At 33.1% G+C, this 12,199-nt stretch overlaps 1 protein-coding gene across 1 annotated transcript in view; it reads left to right on the top strand.

Moving 5' to 3' along the window:
* The window catches only part of LOC119608921 (glucose transporter type 1-like), a gene marked incomplete at its 5' end in the record, with an annotated part of 30,179 nt that extends 18,563 nt beyond the window's left edge, over nt 1–11,616 (top strand). Inside the window, 2 exon segments of the mRNA XM_037963509.1 lie at nt 7,554–7,680; nt 7,682–11,616. Coding sequence (XP_037819437.1) covers nt 7,554–7,680; nt 7,682–10,585 — 3,031 coding nt within the window.
* Between the last annotated feature and the right edge of the window lie 583 nt (nt 11,617–12,199).

The raw sequence follows: 12,199 nt of genomic DNA, 5'->3' as shown, positions 1-12,199 counted from the left end.
ATCTAGTTCTGTTCCCGGTCCAATCTAGTTCTTTTCTAATTCTGACTAATTTCCGTTGTTAGCCATTTGAATATATCTTAAGTAAATTGTAATACTTTTATTTTAACTTTATTTTGTAAATTAATTTTTATTTTATTTATTTATTTCCTTAATTTAGCAATGAATCCGACACAAGTAAATCCACTGAAGATATTGAAATAACTCCACGTAATTCCATAGCAGAACAGTCCAAATCGCACAATTCTTGATTTATTTCTCTTATATCTTAATTTTTATTATTTAGTTATATTTAAGTTATTGTTTCTTACATATTTTTATTGTACTTATTATCAAAATTTTAAATTTTTTATAATTTTTGTAATTTTTTCTTTTTTATATTTAAATAAATAATTTTGAACTCTAAAAAGAACTTCCAAGTATTTAGTATAAAAATTGTTTTTAGTTTAATTGAAAAAGTATTTTATTTGTGATAATAAAAAGTAAGTAAAACTGTTTAGTATGAAGATTTAATTAGGGGTAAAATTGAAGTATGTTTGAAATTTACCAAAAGTATTTAAAGATAAACGGATTTATTCGAAAATATTCTCTTAATGGATTTACTTTCGATTGGAATTATTACACATAGAATTAAATAATTTGTAATAATTCCAAATACATATTATTAGCGTATTTCTAAATAAGTTAGGTTTCCAATAATTGTTACATTTTATTTGGGTTTAAAGGGCTTTCAAATCAAATCTACAAATAAATAACTATTTCCTTAAAGCTTTTCTCTATAAATATTTTTGGTAAATTCTCAAATGTATTTTCTTAAAATTTTTCTAATGTTTTGCAAATAAAATTTATTAAAAAAAAATATTACAAAAACAAACAAAACAAAAAAAATACCCATACAATTTAAAACATAATCGTAGAGTGTGCGAATTTCAGGAGTATGCTAAACTGCACAAATAGTTTGGAGCCACAAAGTATGAATTCGGGCATCGAACATGCCGCCCTTATGGTATCTGAGGAGAAGACCCAACATGATTCACGTAAGACAATATTTCTATTCATAATCATTAACCAAATCAAAAATATATTTAAAATCTCTATATATAATTTATTTTTTTGTTTTTGTGTAGTTAAACAAAATTTATGTTATCTTCTAATACTGAAATTATTGAAATAAAAAAAAAAACAAATTAACAAACTACTAACACCCTTTTTAATCCAAAAACGAAATTGTTATTTGTCTGAAATAAAAACACTTATATTTTAGTTTACACAAATTTTCTTATTTATAATATTTTTTATTTCCTGAATTGACAATTATTAAACGTTTTAACAACTTATTAAAGAACATTATTTTTTTATGAAAGTAATAACAAACAAAATTGTCAACTAAATGTCAAACACACAAAACACAACTTAACATGTCAATGTCATCACTCATTAATCATTTAACAAACTAATTAAATCTATCAATCATCCAGTCATTATTAAGCATTTTGTTGTTTCATTAGTTTAACTTGTTTATAATTATTTATAGTTTCTTAGTTTCAAGATAAAATGCATTAAAAGGTTTAAAAGTTTACATTGAAATTCAAAAATTGCAGCAGAAAAAGTTCTAGTTCAGTTCTAATTCAGTACTAGTTCAGTTCTAGTTCAGTTCTAGTTCAGTTCTAGTTCAGTTCTAGTTCAGTTCGAGTTCAGTTCTAGTTCAGTTCTAGTTCAGTTCTAGTTCAGTTCTAGTTCAGTTCTAGTTCAGTTCTAGTTCAGTTCTAGTTCAGTTCTAGTTCAGTTCTAGTTCAGTTCTAGTTCAGTTCTAGTTCAGTTCTAGTTCAGTTCTAGTTCAGTTCAGTTCTAGTTCAGTTCTAGTTCAGTTCTAGTTCAGTTCTAGTTCAGTTCTAGTTCAGTTCTAGTCAGTTCTAGTTCAGTTCTAGTTCAGTTCTAGTTCAGTTCTAGTTCAGTTCTAGGTCAGTTCTAGTTCAGTTCTAGTTCAGTTCTAGTTCAGTTCTAGTTCAGTTCTAGTTCAGTTCTAGGTCAGTTCTAGTTCAGTTCTAGTTCAGTTCTAGTTCAGTTCTAGTTCAGTTCTAGTTCAGTTCTAGTTCAGTTCTAGTTCAGTTCTAGTTCAACTAGTTCTAGTTCAGTTCTAGTTCAGTTCTAGTTCAGTTCTAGTTCAGTTCTAGTTCAGTTCTAGTTCAGTTCTAGTTCAGTTCTAGTTCAGTTCTAGTTCAACTAGTTCTAGTTCAGTTCTAATTCAGTACTAGTTCAGTTCTAGTTCAGTTCTAGTTCAGTTCTAGTTCAGTTCTAGGTCAGTTCTAGTTCAGTTCTAGTTCAGTTCTAGTTCAGTTCTAGTTCAGTTCTAGGTCAGTTCTAGTTCAGTTCTAGTTCAGTTCTAGTTCAATTCTAGTTCAGTTCCAGTTCAGTTCTAGTTCATTTCTAGGTCAGTTCAAGTTCAGTTCTAGGTCAGTTCTAGTTCAGTTCTAGTTCAGTTCTAGTTCAGTTCTAGTTCAGTTCTAGTTTAGTTCTAGTTCAGTTCTAGTTCAGTTCTAGTTCAGTTCTAGTTCAGTTCTAGTTCAGTTCTAATTCAGTACTAGTTCAGTTCAAGTTCAGTTCTAGTTCAGTTCTAGTTCAGTTCTAGTTCAGTTCTAGTTCAGTTCTAGTTCAGTTCTAGTTCAGTTCTAATTCAGTACTAGTTCAGTTCTAGTTCAGTTCTAGTTCAGTTCTAGTTCAGTTCTAGGTCAGTTCTAGTTCAGTTCTAGTTCAGTTCTAGTTCAGTTCTAGTTCAGTTCTAGTTCAGTTCTAGTTCAGTTCTAGGTCAGTTCTAGTTCAGTTCTAGTTCAGTTCTAGTTCAATTCTAGTTCAGTTCTAGTTCAGTTCTAGTTCAGTTCTAGTTCAGTTCTAGTTCAGTTCTAGTTCAGTTCTAGTTCAGTTCTAGTTCAGTTCTAGTTCAGTTCTAGTTCAGTTCTAGTTCAGTTCTAGTTCAGTTCTAGTTCAGTTCTAGTTCAGTTCTAGTTCAGTTCTAGTTCAGTTCTAGTTCAGTTCTAGTTCAGTTCTAGTTCAGTTCTAGTCAGTTCTAGTTCAGTTCTAGTTCAGTTCTAGGTCAGTTCTAGTTCAGTTCTAGTTCAGTTCTAGTTCAGTTCTAGTTCAGTTCTAGTTCAGTTCTAGGTCAGTTCTAGTTCAGTTCTAGTTCAGTTCTAGTTCAATTCTAGTTCAGTTCTAGTTCAGTTCTAGTTCAGTTCTAGGTCAGTTCTAGTTCAGTTCTAGTTCAGTCTTGTTCAGTTCTAGTTCAGTTCTAGTTCAGTTCTAGTTCAGTTCTAGTTCAGTTCTAGTTCAGTTCTAGTTCAGTTCTAGTTCAGTTCTAGTTCAGTTCTAGTTCAGTTCTAGTTCAGTTCTAGTTCAGTTCTAGTTCAGTTCTAGTTCAGTTCTAGTTCAGTTCTAGTTCAGTTCTAGTTCAGTTCTAGTTCAGTTCTAGTTCAGTTCTAGTTCAGTTCTAGTTCAGTTCTAGTTCAGTTCTAGTTCAGTTCTAGTTCAGTTTTAGTTCAGTTCTAGTTCAGTTCTAGTTCAGTTCTAGTTCAGTTCTAGTTCAGTTCTAGTTCAGTTCTAGTTCAGTTCTAGTTCAGTTCTAGTTCAGTTCTAGTTCAGTTCTAGTTCAGTTCTGTTCAGTTCTAGTTCAGTTCTAGTTCAGTTCTAGTTCAGTTCTAGTTCAGTTCTAGTTCAGTTCTAGTTCAGTTCTAGTTCAGTTCTAGTTCAGTTCTAGTTCAGTTCTAGTTCAGTTCTAGTTCAGTTCTAGTTCAGTTCTAGTTCAGTTCTAGTTCAGTTCTAGTTCAGTTCTAGTTCAGTTCTAGTTCAGTTCTAGTTCAGTTCTGGTGCAGTTCTAGTTCAGTTCTAGTTCAGTTCTAATTTGGGAGCTAATTTTGTTCAAAATTTACATAAGCTTTAAACCTTATAATCGTTTACGTTTATTTTTTTAGTTTCGTAACATTAGCGATTTAGTTGCTTTATAATATTTATAATGAATTAAATTATTAACAATATTGTAAATTAAATATGTTTGTGCTCGTTAATTGTGTATGTTATTAGTTGTGATTGTTTAGATTTCAAAAACTTTAATATATAGAAAAAAATTTGAAACCAACTAATTTAATTTAAGTTACATGTTGTGGTGAGTTGCTACTAAAATATTTGAATAATATTTGATATACATATAAGGGACTGTAATATTTTTGCAGCCGACATAGTCCATTATGGTCTTATTAGCAACACATCTTACATAATAACTTTAAATAGATTAGATTATTATATTGTAATATAATTTTAATTTTTTACAGATTTTTAATTAATTTAATTTTCCTTAATTTTCTTTTTCATACTCTAATAAATAATTGAATATGTTTCTTTGGCATTTATTATTTGCGGTAAATAATTTTAAACATTTGAAAAAAAAACTATCCCAAAAAATCAAACATCTTTAATAAACATCGTTAAAATTGGATTTTTCTCAACTCATTAAACCAAAACAAAAAAAATAATCTCAATAATACACTGAAACAAAACATATCAACTTGAATTGGCCAAAAATAAATCTATTTTTGTTTCTGAAACCCCTTTGTATTATAATTTGATTATGAATAAAAAAAACAACTAAAGTATTTGGTACAACTTCATTTTCATTAACGGTTGAAGGCATGGGTCCATATCCGTTAAGCGATAGCACAAATCTCTTGGGTCCAACAACAAGTTTAGCTGGCAGCTCAACTTGTTACACCAATTATGGTACGAATGCGTATAGTACGCCAAATCCAATGCGCAAGTGTTACTACGATTCTTATTATGATCGTGATAATTTTCGTCGCCATTCGGCTCATGGAAGAATGTGTAGGTGTCATCAGGTATCCCCTATAACGTCTGTTAAATGTTCACTTTGTCAAATACACCAAAAAAAAAAAAGAAAAACAAGAACAAGAAAATTCACTCAAATTGTTATTAATTTTTATATATATATTTATTTTATTTTGGTATTTGTACAGTTTTAATGGAGTAAAACAAGCAAAGTTGAAAAACAGAACTATTTAAATGATAATCAAAAACAAAATAAAATTGTTGTAATTTTAAATTCACTTTTTTGTTTCATAATTTTTTTTTAACAGCACTTCATTTATGTTATCTTAAAAGCTTAAATTTTTAACTGAAATTTCAGCAATCCATTCATATTGTCACGCTTAAAATCGTACTTTTCCGCTTGTAGAAAGATTTTTGAAAAATAAGATCAACTTAAAGAAAAGTTGCCCTGCATTAAGTCATTCATAGTCAAAGCCAACAATAAATTCGAAATTAAATATCGACGTCGAAAACATTTCTAGTACCAAATACCTTTATTTATAACATTAATCTACTACAATACATTAAAAGAATGATCATTCTTTATGAGTTGGGCTAACATTAAAAGCAAAACATTCACGATAAAATTTAAAATTCACGGAACTTATTCAAGATCAATGAGTTTATAGATTCAACTTGTGATTCATCTATCAACTTCTGATTCCTTAACACACTAACTTGTCTACAGTTCAGTTCAAGTTCAGTTCTAGTTTAGTTCTATCCTAGTTCAGTCCTAGTTCCGTTCTACTTAGTTCAGTTCTAGTTTAGTTGTAGATCAGTTCTAGTTCAGTTGTGGATCAGCTCCAGTTCAGTTGTGAATCAGATCTAGTTCAGTTTTAGTTCCAGTAAAGTTTTAGTTCAGTTCCAGTTTAGGTCTAGTTCAGTTCTAGTTCAGTTCTAATTCAGTTCTAATTCAGTTCTAGTTCAGTTCTAGTTCAGTTCTAATTCAGTTCTAGTTCTGTTCTAGTTCAGTTCTAGTTCAGTTCTAGTTCAGTTCTAGTTCAGTTCTAGTTCAGTTCTAGTTCAGTTCTAGTTCAGTTCTAGTTCAGTTCTAGTTCAGTTCTAGTTCAGTTCTAGTTCAGTTCTAGTTCAGTTCTAGTTCAGTTCTAGTTCAGTTCTAGTTCAGTTCTAGTTCAGTTCTAGTTCAGTTCTAGTTCAGTTCTAGTTCAGTTCTAGTTCAGTTCTAGTTCAGTTCTAGTTCAGTTCTAGTTCAGTTCTAGTTCAGTTCTAGTTCAGTTCTAGTTCAGTTCTAGTTCAGTTCTAGTTCAGTTCTAGTTCAGTTCTAGTTCAGTTCTAGTTCAGTTCTAGTTCAGTTCTAGTTCAGTTCTAGTTCAGTTCTAGTTCAGTTCTAGTTCAGTTCTAGTTCAGTTCTAGTTCAGTTCTAGTTCAGTTCTAGTTCAGTTCTAGTTCAGTTCTAGTTCAGTTCTAGTTCAGTTTCTAGTTCAGTTCTAGTTCAGTTCTAGTTCAGTTCTAGTTCAGTTCTAGTTCAGTTCTAGTTCAGTTCTAGTTCAGTTCTAGTTCAGTTCTAGTTCAGTTCTAGTTCAGTTCTAGTTCAGTTCTAGTTCAGTTCTAGTTCAGTTCTAGTTCAGTTCTAGTTCAGTTCTAGTTCAGTTCTAGTTCAGTTCTAGTTCAGTTCTAGTTCAGTTCTAGTTCAGTTCTCTAGTTCAGTTCTAGTTCAGTTCTAGTTCAGTTCTAGTTCAGTTCTAGTTCAGTTCTAGTTCAGTTCTAGTTCAGTTCTAGTTCAGTTCTAGTTCAGTTCTAGTTCAGTTCTAGTTCAGTTCTAGTTCAGTTCTAGTTCAGTTCTAGTTCAGTTCTAGTTCAGTTCTAGTTCAGTTCTAGTTCAGTTCTAGTTCAGTTCTAGTTCAGTTCTAGTTCTAGTTCAGTTCTAGTTCTAGTTCAGTTCTAGTTCTAGTTCAGTTCTAGTTCTGTTCTAGTTCAGTTCTAGTTCAGTTCTAGTTCAGTTCTAGTTCAGTTCTAGTTCAGTTCTAGTTCAGTTCTAGTTCTAGTTCAGTTCTAGTTCAGTTCTAGTTCAGTTCTAGTTCAGTTCTAGTTCAGTTCTAGTTCAGTTCTAGTTCAGTTCTATTTCAGTTCTAGTTCAGTTCTAGTTCTAAACTGGGTATATTTTTTATCACAATAGATATAGAGCTGTTGAATGTTTTTTTGTATGGTGCTACATATCTGATTATCTCACCCGAAATTTCGGTAACATTAGTATAGAGAAGCTTTTATAACTCTACCAATTTCCCTATAATAATTAACTTTAATAAACACTACACCATAGCACCGGCAAACATAAAAAATCCAATATTTAAACACAATATTTCACCATTACTAACTCATAGGACACCGCTAAAGAAACGCAACAAAAATGCCAATTAATAAAAAGCTAAATATAATTAAAAATTTTTAATTTATTATTAAAAATGTTGAAAATTTAATTACAAAAAATACTACACTAAAATAGCATGTCTTAGGAAAGCATGATTGAACAAAATTGGCAAGTATTTATGTATATAATTTAGAATTTATAAACTTTAAAGCATGTTCACCTTAAAAGCTTTGAAAATCCCTCCCTCTCATTAAAGAAAAGCACGCTTTTGTAAACCAAAAAGGTCCTTTAATGATATTCCTCTCGAACATCTAAAAATCAAAATATACTGAAGACATTTTAAATTTAATTTAAACAGCTGCATCCGAGCGTTGTTTAGGAGACGGCCGAAATACACACCAGGGCCGGAGCGCTGCCTCTGTGCCCCATCACCTTCGTCAGCAAGCACATGCCTACCAGAACAGCGGGCCTTGACTGAGGAACGACTCACTTCCTGAAACTGCCAGTGTACATTCAACGAGCGCTGAACAGTCACAACAACAATTACAGCAGCAGCAACAACCACAAACTCCGAAACTACAAAAACAACACTCACATGAACATCAGCAACAACAACAACAAGTACAGCAGCAGGAGCATCAACATCATCATCACGTACAGTGTAGCTATGAAAAGGATATTGTATGTGATGATAATCAAATGCACCAGCACCAGCAGCCGTCACATCTGACACAATCACAGCAAAAACATAACGAGCACTGGCAATCGAACACCAACACAACAGCTACCACTTGCACCGCTGAATATTCACTGCCGTTTAACCAGCAAGATCAACAGCAACAACCACCACCACCTCCACAGCATCATCGCCATCAGCATATGCCACGAAAACACAGTCACAGTCCACATCCTAGTCGTCATACATCTCCTCACAGTCGTCATACTTCACCTCATAGTAGACATACATCACCACACAGTCGTCATACTTCACCTCATAGTCGCCACACTTCCCCACACAGTCGCCATACTTCACCTCATAGTCGGCATACTTCTCCTCATAGTCGTCATACTTCACCTCATGGACATGGTCACAGCCATGGTCACGGGCATTCGCACTCTTCACCCCATCAGTCGCATCATCATGTGCATGATCAACACCAAAATGGCACCAATAGTGTAGAGCCTTTTATACGCAATAGTGCACCAAGAGCTTCAGTTCGCAGTACTTCGTCCCATATTGCTCACGCTCATTCACATGCACACTCACACCATCATCGTCGGCGAAAACGTAGCGAAAACACTCTTCTGCATCATCAAGCCAATGGAGCACGCGCAGCAGACGAGTTGGACGGGGGAATGGAGAGACACACGAATGGTCATCTGCACCAGGGTCAATCCTCAGGTCATACTTGCACTCGTCGGCATCGCTCAGTTACTGATATTTCCCAATCATCGCTTAACACTTGCAATGATCCCTTATGTACTGAAAGGGAAATTCAAGAGATATTTGTGCAAAAATCTACGGCCTGCTGTTCGAATTCCCGCACAGAACTGGCTCAATATTTTGCCGAAGATTTGTATGGCACTTCATCTAGGCGACCATCTTCATGTTGCACATCGTCGGATTACTGTTATCAAACTGATTCGACGAGTCTGTATGGGTCGCGTTCCTCACTGAGCCGCAACAACTCGGTAAAATCGGCCTCGGTTACAATGCGCAAGAAGAAATTACACCAAAGACAGCCGAGTTACAGTTCGATCTCTTTAAGAGCTTTGAATGCCTCGCGACCCAACAGCCAAATGGGTTCGCTGACTTCAGTTTTCGATCGAGCTAAACAATATGCAGCCAATGGCGGTGACACCAAGTCTCATGATTCTCCTTCAAAGGTAACTATAGAAAGACACACATCCAAAGATGCTTTAAGTAATGATCTACCTGAATATGCTTGTTCCCCTTCTCCGATAAGATGGAGTTTTCTGGCTGATGGTAAGACCAGCACCAACAACGATAGTGCAGACGAATTAAGACCACAGCACACAAATGGAACGAAAACTATAGATGACCGAAAACAACATAGACCTGAAGTTAGGCAACACAAGAGAGAAAGAGAAAGACAAAGAGTTGCTGAGCCCGAAAAGCAGCCAGTTAAAAGCCACAGAACACAAAGCAGACATCATTTTAAATCTAGATCTTCATCCGACGATCGCCCCTCTACATCGCGCAAATGCTGTGAAAGTCCTTGTAAATATGAAGAGTCTACCATGGTGCAATTCCATCAAGATGCCGAAACATTTAACAATTGTTGCAGCAACTACATACAGTGCAACACGTACTTGGATCAAGATCTACAAATCACAAGCGAAGACATACACCAATATCTTTCGAAAGGTCAACAGGATACTGGGAATATTTTGAACAATACCAAAACCTATCCCTTTCAGCCGAGCAATGCCCTGGAGTTCCAATATAAAAACAATTTTGCCAATAACAACACTGCCACTAACACATTGTCCTCGGTGGAGGGAACGGAAAGTATGCGCAGCTATGACAGTCGTTTTAGACGTAACTCCAGCAAAGAGACAAATCTCAATCAAAATCCTTCCACTTCAGAAGGATGTGCCGGAGCCGGTGCCTGTGCCATGTCATCGTGTAGTTCTACTCCCTTGTCGCCGGCCAACATTAATTTGTCGTCTAGCACAAACAATATCAATATAGTGTTCAGTTCCTGTATGGAACGTAATGCCAACGAGGTGAAATTTATAAATACCACTTCACGTAATGCCTCGGGAGCGGCGGTGGTGTCTACTGAAGCTCATCATGCGGGTTATTTGCCCTATACTTATCCTTCCTATGATTACACTAATATGGCAGCTAATTCACAATTTAATAAACCACTGGGTATAGATGAAATACCGCCAGATATGATGAATAGAGTTGACGACATGATGACCAATACCACCTCTTCGAGTCAACATTCTTCATCGCTACAATCGCCAGAGCCGGTGGAACGTCAACAGCAAGGCATGTCATTCGAATCGTTCGATGCTTCATCGGGTCATAATTTATTGTCTTCGCAGAGGGGTAGTGGCCAGTATACGCCCACACCACTCTCACCACTATCGCCCGCCTCACCGGCCAATTCTTCGAACTATTCAGCTTCCATTAATCCATCTACGTCTTCGTATATGCATTTGCAACAACAGCAGCATCATCATCCTAATCCACACTATGATTATCCGCCGGACATACAAAGAGCCCATACTCATTATCACTCACATCATGGTCATTACGGTCATCATCATTTGAGAGAGAGCTTTAAATTAACAAATGCTTTTAAGAAAGTACGCAAAAGAGCACGCAAATACACAGATTTCTTACGCAAGAAATAAAGCTTTTTAAAGCTTTTCTAGGCATATAAAACAAAATAAACAAAAGTTAGAAAAAGCATTTTAAGAGAGTTTTAAGTATAAAGCTTTAAGCTTTAACTTTAATTAAGTTTGTTGACATTTCATTTAATTTTTTTTCTATCAGATTCATCACACTTTTCACCCTATTTCGGACATAAATATGTGGTCATACATCTCAATAGGAAAACTAAAAGTCTGGATAGAGGAGATCATTCTTAAAGTAAGAACAGACAACTCTTGCTTTATGTTACCTCTCTAACACAAACTTTCAAGCGCTCTCTCACTTACTCTTCGGAGCATTTAAAGGAAATTTCAACAATGGTGTGACCATCTTCATTTAATTTATTAACAAAACAATAAAACTTGGATGTACTTGCACTTTAGATAAATTTTTTGATATAATTAAGCAATCAAATTAATAATGTTTAACGAATAGAACTAAAAAAAAAAAACACAAAACTAAAGCAATAAATCATGAAGACATTTAGGAGAAACTACTAAAAAAATAAACTAAAAAAAGAAACTTTTAAAAATTTTAACTTTTAAAAGAATTATTTAGCAACAAAAAAAAAAAATTATGTTAGACACTGCCAAAAAATTTAAGAGGGAAAAATGAAATTCCTTCAACATAAAGTAAACTGGCAAATGCTTTAAGGTGGCCAGAGGGCTCGTTTTTAAGCGTAAACCAAAATCCAACAAATGCTGTGTGTGCGTGTGTTGGCTATAACAACAGAAATACACTGAAAAAAAACTTAAATAAAAAATATAAAACATTTTAAACAACGACATCATAGAAATGAACAAAAACTCTTAAATAATATAAATAAAACTACCCGACAAAAATCTCCCCCAAACCCCCCCAAAAAACAAAGACAAAAAGTAGTTTTAGCTTAAACAAAATACACTCAAAAAAAGTACTTAGTTAAATACCAACAACAAAATAGTTAATTGTTTATAAAAAGTTTAAAACAAAAAAAAAATATAGAATACAAACAAACAAAAAAAACGATAAATCAAATCCCTTAAAAAAAATCAAATGCACTTTATAACATTTACTGAAAAAAAACAAAAACCAAAAAAACATATAATCCCCATTTAAAATAAATATAATAAAATTTTACGTTGTACGTAAATTTAGCATTAATTTTTAATTAAACCAAAACAACAACAACAAATTAGTTAAATCAAAAACCAAACAAAAAAAAAAACAAGTTCATCTTGGAACAGTAACCAATACCCGTAATTAACACTTTTTCTTATTCAAAAACCAAAAAAACAAAAATTTTTTATTTCTAAGTTACGTAATATTATAATTAGCATTATTACAACAACAAAAACCAAAAAACAACATTGTTATGAAAATATAAAATTTGTAAAATATATGAAAATTAATATATAAAAATAAAAAATTTAAAAGTAGTGAAGACTTATAGTATTTATTGTATGTAATTATAATGTAATTTATAATTAATTAATTAATTAATAATTATAATTAAATATTTGATAGAAGTAAAGAATATATTATGTAATATTCTCCTTTTTTTGGTTTCGTTTTTTACTTCTAGTTTTATTTATATTTTACAAATATCAAAACAC

The sequence above is a fragment of the Lucilia sericata genome, unplaced genomic scaffold, assembly GCF_015586225.1.
Source record: "Lucilia sericata isolate MDLA Ls3-8-SP2 unplaced genomic scaffold, ASM1558622v1 Contig000900F_arrow, whole genome shotgun sequence".
Classification (NCBI taxonomy): Eukaryota; Metazoa; Arthropoda; class Insecta; order Diptera; family Calliphoridae; genus Lucilia; species Lucilia sericata.
This window is presented reverse-complemented; position numbering and strand designations above follow the sequence as displayed.